General features: G+C 32.4%; 1 protein-coding gene and 1 pseudogene across 1 annotated transcript; both read right to left on the bottom strand.

Moving 5' to 3' along the window:
• Positions 1-193: 193 nt before the first annotated feature.
• On the bottom strand, positions 194-1,596 carry LOC145975047 (aminopeptidase N-like). Its single transcript, XM_083105183.1, has 3 exons — positions 1,475-1,596; positions 560-1,057; positions 194-422 (listed from the first exon to the last, which is right to left on the bottom strand). Exons 1-3 carry the CDS (start codon positions 1,594-1,596, stop codon positions 194-196), a joined length of 849 nt encoding a protein of 282 aa, XP_082961309.1.
• A 6,321-nt stretch (positions 1,597-7,917) lies between these two features.
• LOC145975046 (glutamyl aminopeptidase-like) lies at positions 7,918-22,568 on the bottom strand (annotated as a pseudogene).
• Between the last annotated feature and the right edge of the window lie 11 nt (positions 22,569-22,579).

Here is a 22,579-nt window from a genome sequence, read left to right as displayed (position 1 = left end):
GTGTTTGTGTGTGCAAATTTTTCTGCGATAATTTTCATACAAAAACATATTCATATTTAGTTCTTATTAAATTTCTTTCACCGGATTTCTAGAAACTTTAGATACTTGGAATCTTATAATTTCTTACATTTAAGAAATAAAACAGAATATTTGCACAAATATTTTACAATTATTTATATTGCTAAACTATTAATCATTTGACTGCGTATTCAAATAGCGTTAGTAATAAAATAACCTTATCGATAATGTATGCTTGATAAAATATATTAAATCCTTCGTTTAAACATGTTTGAGGCCATAAGTAAGTTGGTCTGAACAGATTTCTAATATATTTTTGTACTATCCCACGTGCAATTAAGCGCGCAATTATCGTTTTGTATGCGACAGGATCTAATTCTTCATTATAAGTGATATCTGCTTCTCTAAAAATAATTATAAATACTAATGTGTATGAAAAATTTTGGATATTAATATAATTTCTTATGTAAATGGATTACAATATAATATGTAATTAAAATAGTTCTTAAAATATATCTATATTTTTAACTATATATATTACCGATAAAAAATGAAACTCAAACTCTGTTGTATATCATTTTGTAAATCCGGGATTACGACATGATCCACTTTGCTCTCAAATGAAACAGAGGTCCGCGCAAGTCCTCTTTTCAAAATATTCCAATTACGAATGTATACACTAGTGGAAGAAATAACAGTTTTCGCAAATTCTAGATGCGATTCCGATTGTGGTCTGAACCATATGGATGAACGAATTGTTTCATGATCGGAGAGGATGATCTGATGAAAACCGGATACCAGAAATGCTACGCTATCTATGGAGATCAAAGGTGTCTCATGAAAAAATGTCCATATCATATTATCGTTCGTCAATTCATTATCTCGTATCGGCATATTTGACAAAGCTTTGTATTTTGAATGATGTATTATGCAAATAATAAAAGTAATTCTTAATTCTGGCTTGTCCCAATATGGAAATATTTGCTGTTTTTTCGTTTGATACCTATTTCCTCGCTGTATACCTGTTGCGATTAACCACCTACAGTATTTTAATGATATATTTTAGATAATGTCTAATTTTTTAGATAATTGTAAGCGTAGAATGCACAAATGTACAATTTGTTTTTGATATTTCATATATTCTTCTACTTACTCTATTTCTTCATCTTCGTTTATGTACGGAGTTCCGAAAGATTCCCTTACGATATTAATTGAGATTTTATACAGTATATATAGATCGTACATTCCAGGCAACAAGACATCACCGAAATCGAACGTGACAATATTGTTTTTAATAAAATTTGTTATTTTTGTTTTATAAAGCTTACCATTATTTTGATTTAATTTTGAGTACATTATAATTGTTGTATCCGGTACATAAAAACCTATGTATCGTTTTGCATGAGAAATATTTAAAGTGATTATGCATTCGCTATGGAGAAAATCATTGTCTAACATTATCTTCATATTATAATGTGTCGGAAGTATATAATCTGATATATTGCTTGATGTATTGTTTAATACACTGCGCACTGCGATTTTCGATTCTTCATCATCCATAGAACTTGCTATTGCCATTATGGCAAGGTATATTATACTATTACTTAATAATAGTTTTAAGAATGTCATGTTGAATTTCACTCGGATATCTATAAAAAACGTTTCTTCAATAAAAACAAAAGTATTTACAAAGAGTATCTTCAATAAAATCGATTTTTGTGTGAAAAAACGTTCAAGAGAATTTACAAAACACTTCATAAGAAAATACGATTAATTTAGAAAGAAATTAAAATAATACAGTTTAATAAATAAAGGAATGATTAGAAAAGATACATAAATATAAAAATTATTAAAACGACATATGAAATATTCTTTTCGGACTTGAATATTAGGAGACATGAAGGATGTATTTTGATAATTCCAGTAGGACAAGCACAATAAACATAACTCTTATTTATCTCAATTTAGCTATCTTTAAGATTTGTCCTAGTACAATTACATATTTCAATGTATATATATATATATATATATATATATATATATATATATAATATAAGCATTAAAATGTATGAGAAATGAAGGTATATTCTGAACAACGCGATTTTATACATGATATGGACTATATGTTTACTAACATGTTATTTTCAAGATCAATCTGTTCCTTAAGTAAGAAATGTATTAAAAACATACAAACACTGAACGGAAATCAAATATCATCAAATATTTGAAATTTTGATAATGTAGCGGATTGTATCAAACATTCGAACAAAATTATAAAAACAATTATGTTAATATTTTTATAACACATCTTTTTGAATAAAATGTTAATTTTTTATTATTTGTTGTTTATTCGTTCGCTACACATTCAAATTAACATCTTACTGACTCTTTAGATATTCATTATAAAAAATATTTTAAAAACAAAACACAGGTAATATTATACGTTTTTAAGATAAATAATTTTATAGCTTACATAATGAGATATTATTTTATATAGCTTAGATAATTTTCTAGCAATAATATAAAATTAATTACACAATAATTTTATAATGTCAAAAAGAAATTTAGCTTATAAATTTTACACTTTCTATATGTCAAAATGGTCGAAACATGCTATTACAGTACAAACGTAAATGTCTTCATTTCTATTAACACTGTAATGTATGCAAAAGATAAAAATAATATTTACAATAAAATGAGTTAGTCGATTTGAAAATTAAAGAAAATCTTTTATAAAAGAGAAAGTCTTTTATAAAATAAAAGCGTTACCTGTTACTCCACACAATTTTGTATGCACATTTAAAGAAAGAAAGATAAATATTTTATTTTATATTTAATGCCTTACCCTACTAGTTGAAATAGCTAGGTTTAACATCAGATTTACCACCAAAAGCATTCAATCGCGAACTTATCGCTTCAAGAGACTATCATGAACTGATGGCTCTGTCGGTATACCTGACAGTATATAGAATGTACGTAGTGTTATATAAATAACGTCTTGATTATAAATAGCATAGGATATCTTACATATTGACGGAAGTCAATATGTAGAAACTTGTTTATGTTTTTTATCCCATTTTCATATGAAGCTTTTATTTATAAAGACAATTTTTCTAAGAAACTATTCGCGAGAGAAAATTAATTGAAGAATTATAATCGCCCTTATACTTGCATGTATTGGCCGATCTTTTTTAATTAATGTCTTGAAATATTACGTGGTGGTTTTCAAAATGATATGAGATTTTATAGTTCAGTTTAGCGATATTTACTTATGGTTTTACTTTGTTGCGAGATACTGGAAACACCCTGTATAGGTATGTATCTGTGTAAAATAAACACATGTAAATATATAATCAACATCTGTGTATTAAGATTACAGAATAATACAGAAAAGTAATAAAATATAATATGTAATATAATATAATATTAAAAATATACATAATATTCATAATATGATTTATATTGTAATGTAATATAATAATTTTATACAATATTATACAATATAATATTTTTATACAATATTATGCAGTACAATATTTTTAATATTATATTGTACAATTAATATTATATTGATAAAATACAATTAAACAATTATTAATTTTTATATGACATTAGTGAATAATTAAGTATATACATTTATAAATATTATCACAATCATTTATTCTATAATTTTAATTTTTAAATAGTTAATGTCTTAGAAACTAATTATTCAATTGTTGAATAAGGATCGAAAATAATTTATCTGTTTTTCGATCTCCGACCAGCGTGTTTCCATCTTCTGTTCAATATCGGTAACTGAAATGATTGAACTTTTGATCTCCTTTTTTACAAATTCCTTTATCTAAAATGGATTATTTTAATAATTATTATCAATAAATGATTTCGTATTTAATAATAGTACTGTCACACAGAGTATCATTATGAACAGAACTATAGAAAAATGTTATATAAAATATAGAAATCTGATTCATTTAAAATTTACCTCATCCAACTGTTCCTTAGAATACGCACTGTTAATTATAACAATTAATGTCGCAATCTTATTGACTCTCCTATCAAGAATAAAACAATATTATAACTAATTCGTACAATAAATCTTCACATCTATGTGTAGCATATCTTTATTAAATAATATCGTCACCTGTGTATTATTGTTTCGTAATTACTTAATAAACTTGTAAGCATGTACTTAGTATTCCTCTCAAGAACAGAAAGGAAAATATTAGCAGTTAAAGCATAAGCTCGCTTTATCGATTCAAATTGAATATCAGATACATTATACCAAGATTTAAATATAATATCTGATATTTTTGTTTCTAAATAATTGATTATAATTTCAGAATTTTTACTATAAGCCAAACATTCTAATATTTTATCATTTCCTTTCATGTAATCATTAAAAACTTTATTCCATGTATCACGATCTGCCGTTTTCAAACCATTGCAATATGTCCACCTCTTCCATCCAGGCAAAAGTCTACAGAAGATAGTCTAGAAGAGAAATGAAAATCTTCTAATCGAAATTGTGTTAATAGTTTCTTTAGTATTTTATAAATAATTTTTTGATATAAGTGATAACTAATTTCTCAAACATATGCAGAATATAAAAAAATAATCCTAGAAAAAGAATAAAATATTATGAAAAGAAGTACTTGTTTTCTTTAGGATTTGCTAGATGCCATTTCAAATGACGCTTATACTTTTCTTCGCAAGGATTTTCATTTATAATACAATCCCACCTTGCGAGTTCTTGTTTTAAGCATTTAGCATGATCGCTGATGTGACTTTCGTCATACAGATTCCAATAATTAGATCTAAAATTTTGCATAAAATCAAACCTTAGCACTCCCTAAAATTTAATAACTATCATTATATTTAGTTTATTCATTATTTACAAGAACAGATATAATATACGCGCAAATAAACGTTTTTACTAAATAATTTTCTTTCATATTTCTTTAATATTTATGTGACTTCGTAGCATCAATATCATAATAAGTTGATTTACCAATTTCTTATTTGTGTGTGAATAATTGTGTATATATTTTACCATCTAAATAGGTATGGAGTTTATATCATTTAATGAATCTTTAACACACATATCGATATATAAAGTGTTTCATAAGATTGTGCTAACGTTCGTGAGTGGGTTGAACGCAATAAACTGAACAGAAAGATTCTTTACCATTCTACAATTTTCGTAATCATTATTGAAATATTAATTAAAAATGTAAATAAGCTCGCGTTTCATGAGACTGTAACGTAGGATATGCGCGATAGGTGTGCCAGCGGCGAATAGCAATGTCGCATAACAAAGAAAAAACAAGAGTCCAGGCACGCGCGATCAAGCTTTGCGAGACACTTTATATACAGGGTGAGCCATTTTAATTAACGCACGCAATTATTTCGGAAACAAAGCATTTTAGAGAAAAATGTTTCAGACAAAAGTTTTATGGTTTCGAGGGGGTCATAAGATGGTATCATTGGTTTAACCTTGAAGAGTTATTTGAAGGTCACATGAAGGTCACCTTCAATTTCTTAAATGGAACCTACTATTTGTCATTGCATATTCTTGTAGCTTATCTCGAGAGCTTTCCAAAACACTATAATTAAGTACCTTTTCGTTAAGAACTTTTTGAGTTATGAGGCTTGAAATAATTTCTTAATTTTACATAAACCGTAAAATATCTTGTAAAATATTCATTTTTCGATTATCTTACCTTAATACTTTTACGTACAAAATAATGAGAGGAATCAACTGGTGTAAAGGAAACACATAGTTGTTTTGAAGAAAAAATATATAATTTGCAATTAACAATTCCATATTTTTTCTTTCTAAACAACTATGTGTTTTCTTTACACCAGTTGATTCCTCTCATTATTTTGTACGTAAAAGTATTAAGGTAAGATAATCGAAAAATGAATATTTTACAAGATATTTTACGGTTTATGTAAAATTAAGAAATTATTTCAAGCCTCATAACTCAAAAAGTACTTAACGAAAAGGTACTTAATTATAGTGTTTTGGAAAGCTCCCGAGATAAGCTACAAGAATATGCAATGACAAATAGTAGGTTCCATTTAAGAAATTGAAGGTGACCTTCAAATAACTCTTCAAGGTCAAACCAATGATACCATCTTATGGCCCCCTCGAAACCATAAAACTTTTGTCTGAAACATTTTTCTCTAAAATGCTTTGTTTCCGAAATAATTGCGTGCGTTAATTAAAATGGCTCACCCTGTATATATATACAGGATGTCCAATTCGTGAAGGACCAAACGAAAAGTGATGATAGATTGGGTCAAACTAAGAAGAAAAGTCCTCTACTAATTTGCAAAATTTGCAATAATTATTAATTAATAAGCAAAAATGTCACATGAAGGTTATCTTTAATATTTTAAATGGACCCCCCCTATTTTTTATTATGTATTCTTATAGCGAGAGCTTTGCAAAACACTATAATAAAGTATTTCTTTATTAAGTACTTTTCGAGTTATGAGGCTTGAAATAATTTCTTAATTTTACATAAACCATAAAATATCTAGTAAAATATTCATTTTTCGATTATCTTACCTTAATACTTTTATGTACAAAATAATGAGAGGAATCAACTGGTGTAAAGAAAAAACATAGTTGTTTCGAAGAAAAAATAGGTAATTTGCAATTAACAATTACATATTTTTTCTTAAAAATAACTATGTATTTTCTTGACACCAATTGATTCCTCTCATTATTTTGTACATAAAAGTATTAAGGTAAGATAATCGAAAAATGAATATTTTACTAGATATTTTATGGTTTATATAAAATTAAGAAATTATTTCAAGCCTCATAACTCGAAAAGTACTGAATGAAGAAATACTTTATTATAGTGTTTTGGAAAGCTCTCGAGATAAGCTACAAGAATAAGTAATAAAAAATAGGGGATCCTATTTAAGAAACGGAAGTTGACCTTCAAATAACCATGAAAATGACCTTTAATGTCGAATCCAAGGTCACTATTAGATAGCCCCCTTTGTTCCCTACAACTTTTATCCGAGTCGTTTTCCTTCAAACGTTGATCTTGGAAAGTTATGAAGGTGGAACTTTTAAAATGGGACACCCTGTATATATATGCATATTTATGTATATGAATACCTGTTACAAACTTCTAGGGTATGTAGAGGGTTCAAAGTAAACTAACTTTTAATAAGGAACTTATGTCCGGAAACGCACCGTTTGCGAAATACAGACTGGAACTGTTGGTATTAGAAAGATTAGTATTAGGAATAATTCTCATAATATCATTATTTATTTACATTACACTATAAAATTGTTTAGCAATGTCAAAACAGATGGCTACAATAATTGTTCATAATGACAACGAGAAATCCAAATAACGTCTAACATTTTGGAAAGAGTGTACGAGAACATGCTTTGCAGGTGCAATGCTTGCATCAAAGTTGGTGGTCGTCATTATGAGCAATTATTGTAGTCATCTGTTTTGACATTGCTAAACATTTTTGTAGTGTAATGTAACCAAATAAAGTTATTATGAGAATTATTCTTATTACTGAACATACCAACAGTTCCAGTCTGCAGCTTGCAAACGGTGTGTTTTCGGAAATGAGTTCCTTATTAAAAGTTGATTTACTTTAAACCCTCTGCATACCCTACAAGTTTGCAACAGATATTCATTAACACCCTGTGTTTATATACAGGGTGTTTGGAAATTCAATCGACAAATTTTCAGAGACTGTCGAGGACACCATAAGAATCATTTTTTGCAAATGAATCTGGGGTCGGAAACGTGTCATTACATCGCTACGGCATACGGAATGTTCGAAAGAGTCGGGACTTCGAAATATCACAAAAAATAGAAGTTTTAGAAAAAATTGTTTGTTTTTTTTTTCTTGCCTTCATCGGCTGAATCCATCACCGTTCTTGCCATGGTTGGCTAGATCATCTTCCAATCTGGGAATCGAATTTGTGTTTGGATCTCTTGCCTTCGTGGGCGAGACATCTTACCATGAAAAGCTCGATAACTTCGAAACGGCTTACTTAAAGTTGGTAAAATTAGTGCTTTGAAAAGGTCTCGAGAAGGGCTACAAGAATATGCAATAAAAAGTGGAGGGTTCCATTTCAAAAATTCAAGGTGGCCTTGTCGTGACCTTGGCGACGCCATCCAAGGTCAAACACATGGCGCCAGTAATTAGACCTTTTTACACCCTACAACTTTTGTTTGTAACAATATTTTGTAAAACTTCTATTTTTTGTGATAGTTCGAGGTCCCGACTCTTTCGAACACTCCGTATGCCGTAGCGATGTAATGACACGTTTCCGACCCCAGGTTCATTTGCAAAAAATGATTCTTATAGTGCCCCCGACAATCTCTGAAAATTTGGCGATTGAATTTCCGAACACCCTGTATATATAAATAAACAATAAAGATATAAATTATTTATTCAATATTTACCAGCTTGTTGTAAGTTGAAAATAATCCATTCATATTTCTCAAAAGAGAGTTCGATTTTTGAACGCCATGGTGTTAGCCAAAAATTCGTCGAAGTTACTTTAAAATCGAGTTTCGACTCTGTAGTATAAGAAACAGGTATATAATATTGTCTCTCATCTGATTTGTTGTAAAATTCTACTGATACGGTTAGAAGAGCAGTAGCATAATTTTGCGTCACCTTCAACACGATAGTACACCTCTGCATAATCCACGAATCTATCATGTCAATTATGTTAAAATCATACGTGGAATTGAATTCAATCATGACAGATCTCATAGCATTCCATAAATCACGAGAAGTTGTTGCTCCAGGATCATCTAGTCTATAAGATTTAACATTATGATAATTTTAATACTATATTAAAATTAATAAATAAATAACAAAAAAGAAAATCATAATTTATAAAATTTATTATTATATTTTAATCTATAATGTAACTCCTACAGAGATAGAAATTTATGAACTTAATATAATTGTATATATATATATATATATATATATATATATATATATATATATAAAATCTACGAATCTATCGTGTATATAATACATAATATACAAAATATACAATTATTGATTATATACACGATAGATTCATGGATTTTATATGTTATAAAAATAAAGAAAATATATATATATTATTTTTATAATATATACAAAAATAATGAAAACATATATACATATATGTAATATATATTTTTTAGTATATATTTTTAATAAAACTATTTTATTTATATTTTATGTATATATTTTGATTTAATATATATTAATATATATTTATTAATAATTATGTTAGCATTCGTCGTGACTGAATGAATAATAAATTAATTTTTATATTACAGAGATTTTAGAGTGTTTATATTCTATGTTTGTAAAACTACATTCTCCAAATAATTCAATTTAAATTATTTGATATTTAGAAAATATGAATATCTATTATATATTTATTAAGAAAAAAGTTGAAATTCAATCTTAACAAAAATTCATAAATATAAAATAGCAGTATAAATTTAAGCTTTTAAATATCTATGTCTTTTAAACATTAAAAAACTGGTAATGTATTATTAAATCTATTTTATACTTTAATTTTTCTTTCCTTTTCCTCTATGATGTATATATTATTACATTACAATACATTATACTAACTGATTATACAAATATTTCACGAATCCCTTTGAAAATATATGAAGTGGTAATGTTCGTTCTAACATGCGCCATATAATGAATCCTATAACGTTTGAAAGAAAAAGAATTTAGTATATTTAAAATGTCTTTACTGCAATGTGCAATAAAGGTTTGTGAATTTATATGTAATTAATAAATTTAAATATATTACACCCAAAGTTTGTGTAATTAAATCTAAGTAAGCAGCTATAAAAATTGATAAATACATTTCAACGAAAAAATTTGTAATAATAGATAAATAGTGAATGATTAAAAATTTGTTAAAAATAATAAATTAGACAATTATAAGGAATCAGTTAATTTTATATTTTATTATGATTTTTTGAAATCTTAGATAAACATGTATAGTTATAATTTAAAAAAAATTACACATTAGAAAATTATCCAAAAATTATATAAAAATTTAATTTTAAAGCTAGATATTATTACGTTATTGCAAATATTATGAAAAAATATATTAAATTTTACAAATGAAGGGCCTTGCACGGTTCTTTCTACGGAAATTGAATTTCGAAGAAATTTGAATTTTGATTGAATTTCCTGAATTTTGGAAATAAATAGTTTACGTGAAAACACAATAAAAATTTAAAAAATGTCAAAATAAATGTGATAAGGTTGATGAAGTGGTTTCGTCACTACAAGTATTCAAATATCGAAATAAGGTGTTATTTCAATACTATTAAGGAAAAGTAAATAATATATTAAATAAAATAAATAATATATTAGAATGTCATACACAGTTGATCATTTATATTAATACATTTTACTAATTTATTTACATGGAAAAAATGTGTGTGTAGCAGCATCGCCGCTGTCGTCGCCATAACATGCCATTTGATATTTGAGAAAATATAATTAGTTGAAAGTATAGTTATTATATAAATTTCCCCTAAGTCTCCCCCTTCGAATGGAAGAGGGATACAACTTCCCTAATTGCTTTAAAAGACTAGCCTCTCAAAATAATTAAACACCTGTTTCATGATTTTTCGTAATTTTTGAACCGCTTCTGAAATATAGTGTATGGGAATTTTATGGACACCCTATATATACATTTATGTACATATTTACCACATAAATATAATATCTATGTATTAATAAAAGTAATCAACTGTGTGTGATTCTACTCAATAATACATTATTTATTTTCTCTCAGTAGTAATGAAATAACGTTTTATTTCGACATTTGAACGCTTGTAGCGAAGAAATGGCTTTATCAAACGATATCGCGGTTAATGTGACTTTTGATTTGTCGCAAACTATTTATTTCCAGAGTTTCTACAAATTTCGCCAAACTTCAAAATTCAATTTCCATAAGAATCGTACACGGTCTTTTGTTTATATATGACTTTTCTCTCTTTCTATGAAATTAACATTCAGAAATTTATAATTATTTAATTGTTTAATTATGCAGTGTTTTACGCATAACTTTGATTTGAGAAAGAGAAGACTGTAAATAATTTTCAGGATAACTATTATATTCTATAGTAGAATTTATAACATCATAAGTATTTAGATAGAGTAATTCATGTTGAACTTGAACTACAAACAGATCCATCTCTCGAGAATTTGGCAGAACCTAAAATCAATTCGATATAATCATAACTTATCATAAATAATCAAAGAGAAAAAGTTTTCATACAGTACATATCAAAATTAGCTTATTATATGCTATTGTTAAGAATAAAGTTTGTGTGTGTAAATTTTTCTGCGATAATTTCCATACAAAAACATATACATATTTAGTTCTTATTAAATTTCTTTCACCGGATTTCTAGAAATTTTAGAGACTTGGATTCTTATAATTTCTTATATTTAAGAAATAAAACAGAATATTTGCACAAATATTTAACAATTATTTATATTGCTATATTATTAATCATTTGACTGCGTATTCAAATAGCGTTAGTAATAAAATAACCTGGCCGTTAATGTATGCTTGATAAAATATATTAAATCCTTCGTTTAAACGTGTATGAGGCCAGAAGTAAGTTGGTCTGAACAGTTTTCTAATATATTTTTGTACCATCCCACGTGCAATTAAGCGCACAATTATCATTTTATATGCGACAGGATCTAATTCTTCATTATAAGTGATATCTGCTTCCCTAAAAATAATTATAAATACTAATGTGTATGAAAAATTTATGATATTAATATAATTTCTTATGTAAATGGATTACAATATAATATGTAATTAAAATAGCTTTTAAAATATACTTATATTTTTAACTATATATATTACCGATAAAAAATGAAACCCAAAGTCTGTTCCATATCATTTTGTAAATCCGGGATTACGACATGATCCACTTTGCTCTCAAATGAAACAGAGGTCCGCGCAACTCTTTTCCTCAAAATATTCCATTTACGTATGTATACACCAATGGAAGAAATAACAGTTTTCGCAAATTCTAAATGCGGTTCCGATTGTGGTCTGAACCATATGGATGAACGAATTGTTTCATCATCCGAGAGGATGATCGGATGAAAATCGGATACCAGAAATGCTACACTATCTATGGAGATCAAAGGAGTCTCGTGAAAACGTGTCCACATCATAATATCGGGAATAAATATATTATCTCGTATCGGCATATTTGACAAAGCTTTGTATTTTGTATGATGCAGTATGGAAATAACAAAAGTACTTCTTAATTCTGGCTTGTCCCAATATGGAAGTATTTGCTGTTTTTTCGCTGGGATACCTGTTGCGATTAACTACCTGCCGTATTTTAATGACATATTTTAGGTAATTATTAATTTTAGATAATTGTAAGCGTAGAATGCACAAATGTACAATTTGTTTTTGATATTTCATATATTCTTCTACTTACTCTATTTCTTCATCTTCATTTGTGTACGGAATTCCGAAAGATTCCCTTACGATATTAATTGAGATTTCATACTCTATATACAGATCGTACATTCCACGCAACAAGACATCTGTTTCGTATTATTTTCAATTTGCTTTCATATATTTCATCATGTATTTATCATCCTTATAAGCCTCTAGAACGAGCTATTGAAGATTCTTATTGATTTTATATGCTTATATCTGTTGTCGAAGGTTATTATAATGTTATCTCCGGCTTCGAGTCGATGGTTGTTGTGAAACGTGGTCGCTTTACAGAGACGAGATGATCGTGAGATCTCGTAAATTCTCGGAACATTCGAGATTCGGGAGATGCGCGATATATAAGCTTCTCGGAGCCGGTGTTAGGAGCCTTTGCTAATCTTACTGCCGCCTTGTACATTACGTTAGGGCAAGTCAAGAAATAAGTATTAAAATAAAGAAAGTATTCACACCAACGAAAGAGAGTTCTTTAATAAATACCCTCCAAGGAGCCGTGGCTACACCCACACAAATTTTGAGGCCTATGCCTCGACTTGCGTCGACCGTGGAACCTCCCGGGATTTACACGCAAGAAACTACACATTTTGGTCCTTCGAGCCGGATCCTGGACGAGAAGTTGGGAGAATTTGGATCCACTGCAACATTTTACGGTCGCGAGCTTCCTTTGGATGCGAGGGAAAGCAATAAGGACGAGAAGAGCTGAACCGCGAGGCACTGGAGAGTCAATAGCAGCGGTCAATCGGCGGTTCCACATTTTGAAGAGGCGGCGGACTGGCAGCCGTAAAGGGTCAAGGAAGCATCCGTGGAGCAGTTAATCGGCGGTCACGGTAGGAATATCATTCTTTTACCAATCAAATTGTCTATTCGCTATCTCAGTATTTGCGCAAGATAGTTTGCGAGTATCACATAGTTTGCGCGCGTCGTATATTGCGTAAATTATGGATCATTCGGCTCAGATCTCGGCACTTAAAAGAAAGCGCACATCAATAAAGGCCTCATGTACCCGTATTAAGACATATGTAGATTCTGTAACGCATGTGACGCCTGAATCAATCGCGAATTTAGAGGAAAGAAAAGAAAGATTAGCGACTTATTGGACGGAATATAATAGTTTGCAATCCGAGTTGGAAGCTCTTTCTGAAGACGAGGAAGAAGATCGCCCTTCATTTGAGGAGATGTTCTATGAATTAACCGCTGCATTGCGCTGCAGGATTTCGGACTTTAGTCAAACACCGTCTACTAGTGCCGCGATGTCACCAATTGCATCCCCGGCCGAAATGGCCGCCTCCGCATGTAGCATACGATTGCCAAAATTAAATTTGCCGAAATTTGCAGGAAAATATGAGGAATGGTTTCCATTTTATGAGATGTTTAATTCGTTTATAAATAGTAATATGTCGTTGAGTACATTTCAAAAATTTCAATATTTAAGAGCATCTGTAACGGGCGAGACAGCTAATGTGAATCATTAGAATTGACAGATCAAAATTATTTAGTAGCCTGGAACTTATTGAGGCAGCGGTATGACAATAAGCGGGCCATAGTGCAAACGAATTTGCGTGCTTTGTTCGAGCTGCCGAGCGTTGCGAAGGAAAACGCCGTTGAATTGCGTAGGATGGAGGATAATACTACAAAACACATACAAGCGCTGAATGCTTTGCGCTGCCAACTGAGCATTGGGATAGCATATTGATATATTTAATTTCTTCTAAATTTGACCCGATCACTAGGAGAGAATGGCGTCGCTTACCGGAGCAGAATTACCCACTTTTAAACAATTCGCGGAATTTTTGAAGCACAGATGCCATTTGCTAGAATTGAAATAATTCAATGATTCAACCCGTCGGGAAGAGCATGACGACTCACGTTGCGACTACTTCTCCCTCATGTGGATATTGCAATGGAGAGCATCTTATTTATTACTGTCGAGATTTTATTAAATTGCCTGTTGCTCGACGGCTCGCGGAAATTCGGAAACGTAAACTGCGCACTAATTGTTTGCGCGGGAATAATCATGTTTCCGGGAAATGTAAAGCGGGCGCATGTAAAATATGCGGAGTCAAGCACAATTCATTACTTCATTTTCAGTCGAAATCTAGCGAACTTTCTGAAAACGCAAAAACTAGAAATGAGTCATCTCAGGCAACAACAAAGGAAGCCACAGTCATGACTCAATTGTCTGCCGCATATAATGCCCATGTATTGCTTTCGACGGCGATTGTATACGTAGTAGATGCTAACGGAATAAGACAACCTTGCCGAATTCTATTAGATAACGGTTCTCAAGCAAATTTTATAACGCGAGCTTGCGTCGAACGATTAAATTTAAAGACTATGCCGGGTAAGGTTAGGGTCTCAGGAATAAATGGCATGACTAGCGAAGCAAATGAGATCGTTAAAATAAAATTACAGTCGCGATTAAACGGTTTCTTTGCAAACTTGGAATGTATTTTAACGGAACGCATCACGGAGCGTATTCCTACCTCGCCGATCAAACGGGAAGAAATACATATAGTATACCATCGAGCATTCAGTTAGCCGATCCAGAATTTTATCGATGTTCCGATATCGACATACTAATAGGCGCCGAACTATTTTGGCAATTGCTTTGCATAGGTAGGCTGAAATCCTCGAAGGCACATCCCACGTTGCAAAAGACGCTTTTTGGCTGGATTGTTACCGGTCGAATAGATAACGACGCGTATTGGGCCTGCGAGCGAGAAGCGGGTGTGTTTCATGTCACAATAACAGATGCAGAATTGCAGAATCAATTGTCAAGATTTTGGCGTATCGAGGAAAATTTCCGTCCTGCCGATTTATATTCGAGCGAAGAGCGTTTTTGCGAGCGGCATTTCGTTGATAATACCAGAAGAGATTTTGAAGGTCGAGTAATACCCACACAGAAGAAAATATCTAATGGATATCTACTGGATATCTACATATCCATTTAATGTCCATATTCACTATGGATAACCAATAGATATCTAAAAGACGTCTAAATGTTTATACCTCCTGAATAACCAATAATGATATCCATTGAATATCCATATAAAATCCCTATATCCATATCTACTGAAAATCTATCAAAGATATCCACTGGACATCCATATAAAATCCACATATCCATATCTACTGAAAATCTACCAAAGATGTCCATTGAACATCCATATATTGTCCACATATCCATGTCCACTGAACATCTACCAAGGATATCCATTAGACATCCATATAATGTCTACATATCCATGTCCACTGAAAATCTATCAAGGATATCCATTGGACATCCATATAAAATCCACATATCCATATCTACTGAAAATCTACCAAAGATATCCAATGGATATTCATATACTTCCACGAGCTTCACGCCTCGCCGCTAGGTGGCGAAAAGGAAAACGTCTAACCCGAAAGTGGGATCTATCTAAGACAGTATATAAGGCCGCAGCACAGGTCCCACGGCTTATCGGTCAAAGAGCGCAGACTATTATAGCCGCATGTCCTCTAGCTTTTGCGAGGAGCTCCAGAGCTCCATATAATTAACCGCAGACGGTTAATTTTTTTTTAAATTCCGTTATATATGGTATCTATATACAGAACATTAAATCAATATCCATTCAAAAATAAATATCAATATATACGTAATAAATGTATCTATATATAATAAATATCCACTGAATATTGTATAGATATTTACAGGATATTGATTTACATATCCTGTAGATATTTATGGAACATTGAATAAATATCCACGCAGAAATCTGATGAATATCCAGTATACATGCAATGGATATCTACAGATATATCCACTAAATATTGTATGAATATCTAGCGGATATTTATGTAGATATCCTATGGATATTTATGAGATCTCGAATGGCGGACATCTGGATATCTAAAGCACGTCTAATAAATGTTTCCTATATATTCGTGGATATCCCTAATGCTCATTGAGAATATCTAATAGATATCTAATAGATATTATTTTCTGTGTGGGTAGTTACGCTTCCGATTATAGAACACAAGTTAAAGGAGCTCGGTGAAACTCGAGATACAGCAATGCGACGATTTCATAGTCTGGAAAGGCGTTTGAATCGAGACTTGAATTTGAAGTCGCAATACGTAGCATTTATGCGCGAGTACCTGTCACTTGGACGCATGAAATTGATTGATGAAACAAATGACAATAAAAATTTACCAATATGTTATCTGCCGCATCATTGCGTATTAAGGCCTTTAAATGAGACGACCAAATTAAGGGTGGTTTTTGATGCTTCGTGCAAGGGTTCAAACGGAATTTCATTGAATGACACTCTTATGGTCGGCCCGACGGTACAGCAGGATTTATTCTCTATCATTTTAAGATTTCGGACTTTTCAATTTGTGTTCTCCGCGGATATCACAAAAATGTATCGCCAGATACTGATTGATCCCAAACAAACGCGACTGCAGCGCGTTCTTTGGCGGGACGAGGCCGTCGCGGACGTGCAAACTTTTGAACTAGTAACATTGACATACGGCACGGCGGCCGCTCCCTATTTAGCTACTAGAACTCTTCGATATCTGGCGGAAATATACGCAACTGAATATCCATTAGGATCGCAGCATATAACGCGTGATTTTTATATTGACGATCTGCTTACCGGCGCTGACACGATCGAGGAAGCATTGGTATGAAAGAGCGAGGTCATTGAGATTTTGAGACGCGGAGGTTTTCAACTTAGCAAATGGTCTTCAAATAATAAGGCATTGATAAGCGACGTTCAAAATAAGCATAATGTTGAAGTTCCAATTGACAGAGATCCGGTATCACGTATTCTAGGAATACTTTGGAATCCGGCTATACAGGGTGTTCCATTTTAAGTGTCCACCCCAAATATCTCTCTCATTTTTTATTTTAGAGAAAAATGGTTCAGACATGTTTTGTATGGTTTCGAGGGGGCCATAAGATGGTACCATTGATTTGACCTTGAAGAGTCATTTGAAGGTCACGTGAAGGTCACTTCAATTTTTTTAAATGGAACACCCTATATGTTTTTACACATTTTTGTAGCTCATTTCGAGGGCTTTCCAAAACACTATAATTAAGTTAGTTTTCATTAAGTACTTTTCGAGTTATGAAGCTTGAAATCATTTCTTAATTTTACATAAACCGTAAAATATCTTGTAAAACATTCATTTTTCGATTATCTTACCTTAATACTTTTATGCACAAAATAATGAGAGGAATCAATTGGTGTAAAGAAAACACATAGTTGTTTCGAAGAAAAAAAATGTAATTGTTAATTGCAAATTACATTTTTTTTCTTCGAAACAACTATGTGTTTTCTTTACACCAATTGATTCCTCTCATTATTTTGTGCATAAAAGTATTAAGGTAAGATAATCGAAAAATGAATGTTTTACAAGATATTTTACGGTTTATGTAAAATTAAGAAATGATTTCAAGCTTCATAACTCGAAAAGTACTTAATGAAAACTAACTTAATTATAGTGTTTTGGAAAGCCCTCGAGATGAGCTACAAAAATATATAAAAATATATAGGGTGTTCCATTTAAAAAAATTGAAGTGACCTTCACGTGACCTTCAAATGATTCTTCAATGTCAAATCAATGATACCATCTTATGGCCCCCTCGAAACCATACAAAACATGTCTGAACCATTTTTCTCTAAAATCAAAAATGAGGGAGATATTTGGGGTGGACACTTAAAATGGGACACCCTGTAGACACGTTTCAAATTGCGATTGAATTACCGGCTGACTCACATGAAATAACAAAGCGCATAATGCCATCAGAAATTTCAAAATTATTCGATCCTTTGGGATTAATCGGACCGGTTATTGTCATTCCGAAAATGTTGTTGCAAGAGATTTGGCAGTTAAAAATGCATTGGGACGAGTCCATTCCGTTAGATATGCACGAAAAATGGTCCGCGTTAGAAAACAGCTAAGCGAATTAAATAGGTTGAGTATCCCGCGATATATTGGGGGTCGGAGTAGGCATGCCTTTCAAATACATGCCTTTTGTGACACCAGTCAGCGAGCATACGGCGCTTGTTTGTATATTCGGAGACAAATCGACGACAGTGAATTTCATGTCGATTTATTGTGTTCAAAAACGAGAGTCGCTCCTCTCCAGGCTATTTCAATCCCTCGACTTGAACTCTGTGCCGCGCTATTATTGGCTCGATTATGGGATAAGGTGCGGGCGTCTATCGAGATAAGTAGCGTGCGACATTTTTTATGGTCCGATTCGATAATAACGTTACAGTGGATTTCCTCGTGCTCCAGGAAGTGGTCGATTTTTGTAGCGAATCGCGTCGGCGAAATACAGCGGTTAACTTCCGGTTCGGATTGGCGGCACGTTCCGACAACCGAAAATCCCGCAGATTTGCTGTCTCGGGGCATTTCCCCGCATGACATCGGAGAATCCGCGTTATGGTGGCGTGGTCCCGCGTTCCTGAGGAACAGCGAAGACTCGTGGCCAAGCAGCGGTGTGGGTATTCCGGAGTCGAGAGATGCCTGAGACGCAACGGACAGTTGCGGCTGTTACTCGCAATGGCAAACCCTTTCGCAGAACTCATCATCAAATGTTCGAAATTAGATAAGCTATGCCGAATCGTTGCCTATTGCAGACGATTCCTCACATCGCGCCGATAATCGGGTGAGAGGTTGGGCATTCGCGTTTCGCATGAGGAAATTTCAGTCGCGCTAAATAATCTTTGTAAATTGGTACAGGGGAATGTTTTTTCGAGTGAAATCGAGCAGCTGAGGAAGGGAAATCCTCTTACATCCGCTAGCGCTTTAATATCTTTGTCGCCTTATTTAGATGATCAAGGTTTGATTCGCGTCGGGGGGAGACTCGAGAATTCGCAGTTGTCATATAATGCTCGTCATCCTATTTTGCTCCCAAAAAACCATCGGCTTATTCAGCTCATAATAGAACGGGAACACGCGCGCAGTCTGCACGCGGGAGTACAAAGCACTATGGCCGCGGTGAGACAAAACTTTTGGCCGCTTTCGCTTCGATCAACCACGCGAAAGATCATTAGACAATGCCTCGTCTGTTTTAAATGCAAACCGGTTATGTCAGAGGCGAAAATGGGGGTGTTACCGGCACCTCGAGTAACACCTTCTTGGCCTTTTTCTAACTGCGGAGTCGATTACGCTGGACCTCTTGTTATAAGAGAAAGCAAGCGACGAAATGCTCAAAACAGTAAGGCTTATGTAGGTGTATTCGTATGTTTCGCTAGTAAAGCAATTCACCTTGAAGTAATCAGCGATTTAACAACTGAAGCTTTTTTAGCCGCTCTTAAGCGTTTTATTTCGCGTCGGGGATGTCCGGTCGCCATATTTTCTGATAACGGCACCAATTTTAAGGGTGCATCGCGGCAGTTGTCAGAATTTTGTGAAAGTTATAGGTCGGCTGAGAAACAAGACAAAATAAAACAGTTTTGCTGTAGTTCGCGGATAGCGTGGCATTTTATCCCACCTGGCGCCCCGCATTTTGGCGGGCTGTGGGAATCGGCGGTGAAGTCCGCAAAATATAACTTGCAGCGCATTGTAGGCGGGTCGCACCTGACTTTCGAAGAGTTGCAAACAGTATTGTGCGAAATAGAGACCGTACTCAATTCGCGTCCGTTGACACCGCTGAGTTCTGATCCGAATGATTTAGCCTATCTTACGCCAGGGCATTTTTTGATTGGTGGCGCATTGAATGATTTTCCTTGTCCCGACCTTACCGATATTAAGCAAGATAGATTGATACGCTGGCAGAGAGTCGAGCAACTCCGTCAGCATTTTTGGAGTCGCTGGAGCCGCGAGTATTTGAACCAATTGCAGCAGCGGCAAAAATGGGCAATCAGCAAGGGTGAACAAATCGAGACCGGACGGATGGTGCTAATCAAACAACAGGCCCTTCCATCTTTACAATGGATGCTTGGTCGCATAAGCGAGATTCATCCTGGAGCGGATGGCATCGCCCGGTCAGCAACAGTGGTCACAGCCAAGGGATCGATTTTTAGACCTCTGTCAAAACTATCGATATTGCCATTAAAAGATTAGCATGATTTAATTCATTATATTAAATCGACGCACTTGGCGAAGTATAGACAAAGGACAAATTTTCTTAGTTTACTTCTTTAATTGACTGCAAGCTAAATTAGTTGATATGTATTGACGAAAATGATCATTCGACTCAATTTAAATTTATTTGAACCATGTACTACGCTGACCTGCAATCATTGTCATTGCATTGCACACTTCATTATATAGTATTTATTTATATTACTTGGTATATTGTTTATATTTGTTCAATTATCATATGTTAATATTGTAAGACGCAGTCTTCCAAGGCGGGCGGTGTTTCGTAGTATTTTCAATTTGCTTTCATATATTTCATCATGTATTCATCATCCTTATAAGCCTCTAGAACGAGCTTGAAGATTCTTATTGATTTTATATGCTTATATCTGTTGTCGAAGGTTATTATAATGTTATCTTCGGCTTCGAGTCGATGGTTGTTGTGAAACGTGATCGCTTTACAGAGACGAGATGATCGTGAGATCTCGTAAATTCTCGGAACATTCGAGATTCGGGAGATGCGCGATATATAAGCTTCTCGGAGCCGGTGTTAGGGGCCTTTGCTAATCTTACTGCCGCCTTGTACATTACGTTAGGGCAAGTCAAGAAATAAGTATTAAAATAAAGAAAGTATTCACACCAACGAAAGAGAGTTCTTTAATAAATACCCTCCAAGGAGCCGTGGCTACACCCACACAGAGGCCTATGCCTCGACTTGCGTCGACCGTGGAACCTCCCAGGATTTACACGCAAGAAACTACACAACATCACCGAAATCGAGCATGACAATATTGTTTTTAATAAAATTTGTTGAGTTTGTTTCATAAACCGTACCATTATTATTCTTTAATGTCGATACTATTATACTCGCTGAATGCGGTGCATAAAAACTTATGTATTGTTTTGCATAAGAAATATTTAAAAAATTATGCATTTGCTAAGGAGATAATTATTGTGTAACATTAACTGTATGTTATAATGTGTCGGAAGTATATAATCTGATATATTGCTTGATGTATTGTTTAATACACTGCGTACTGCGATTTTCGATTCTTCATCGATTCCTTTGATTTTTGATTCTTCATCATCCACATGACTCGCTATTGCCATCATGGCAAGATATATTATACCAATAGTTAATAATAGTTTTAAGAATGTCATGTTGAATTTCACTCGGATATCTATAAAAAAACGTTTCTTTATTAAGAAAAAAAGTATTTGCAAAGAGTATGCAATAAAATCGATTTTTGTGTGAAATAACGTTCAAGAGAATTTACCAAACACTTCATAAGAAAATACGATTAATTTAAAAAGAAATTAAAATAATACAGTTTAATAAATAAAGGAATGATTAGAAAAGATAAATATACAAATTATTAAAACGACATATGAAATATTTTTTCGGACTTGAATATTAGGAGACATGAAGGATGTATTTAGATAATTCCAGTAGGACAAGCACAATAAACATAACTCTTATTTATCTCAATTTAGCTATCTTTAAGATTTGTTCTAGTACAATTACATATTTCAATGTATATATATATATATATATATATATATATATATATATATATATACATATAATATGAGCATTAAAATGTATGAGAAATGAAGGTATATTCTGAACAACGCGATTTTATACATGATATGGACTATATGTTTACTAACATGTTATTTTCAAGATCAATCTGTTCCTTATGTAAGAAATGTATTAAAAACATACAAACACTGAACGGAAATCAAATATCATCAAATATTTGAAACTTTGATAATGTAGCGGATTGTATCAAACATTCGAACAAAATTCTAAAAACAATTATGTTAATATTTTTATAACACATCTTTTTCAATAAAATGTTAATTTTTTATTATTTGTTGTTTATTCGTTCCTTACACATTCAAATTAACATATCCTACTGGTCCTAGACATTCATTATATAA

This window comes from Camponotus vicinus, unplaced genomic scaffold (assembly GCF_025532165.1).
Source record: "Camponotus vicinus isolate PSW18456_S1 unplaced genomic scaffold, iyCamVici1.0 SCAF_7, whole genome shotgun sequence".
Lineage (NCBI taxonomy): Eukaryota > Metazoa > Arthropoda > Insecta > Hymenoptera > Formicidae > Camponotus > Camponotus vicinus.
The sequence above is the reverse complement of the archived record's forward strand: the minus strand, read 5'-3'. Positions and strand labels throughout refer to the sequence as shown.

Bases quoted from the DNA above. Each gene is read 5' to 3' on its own strand.
- LOC145975047 (XM_083105183.1), bottom strand. From the start codon at position 1,596: ATGGCAATAGCAAGTTCTATGGATGATGAAGAATCGAAAATCGCAGTG. The intron at 1,058-1,474 runs GTTAGACAATGA...AAAATACTGTAG, and splicing joins CATTATAATATGAAGATAAT to GTGGTTAATCGCAACAGGTA. The intron at 423-559 runs GTAATATATATA...AATTATTTTTAG, and splicing joins TTGAGTTTCATTTTTTATCG to AGAAGCAGATATCACTTATA.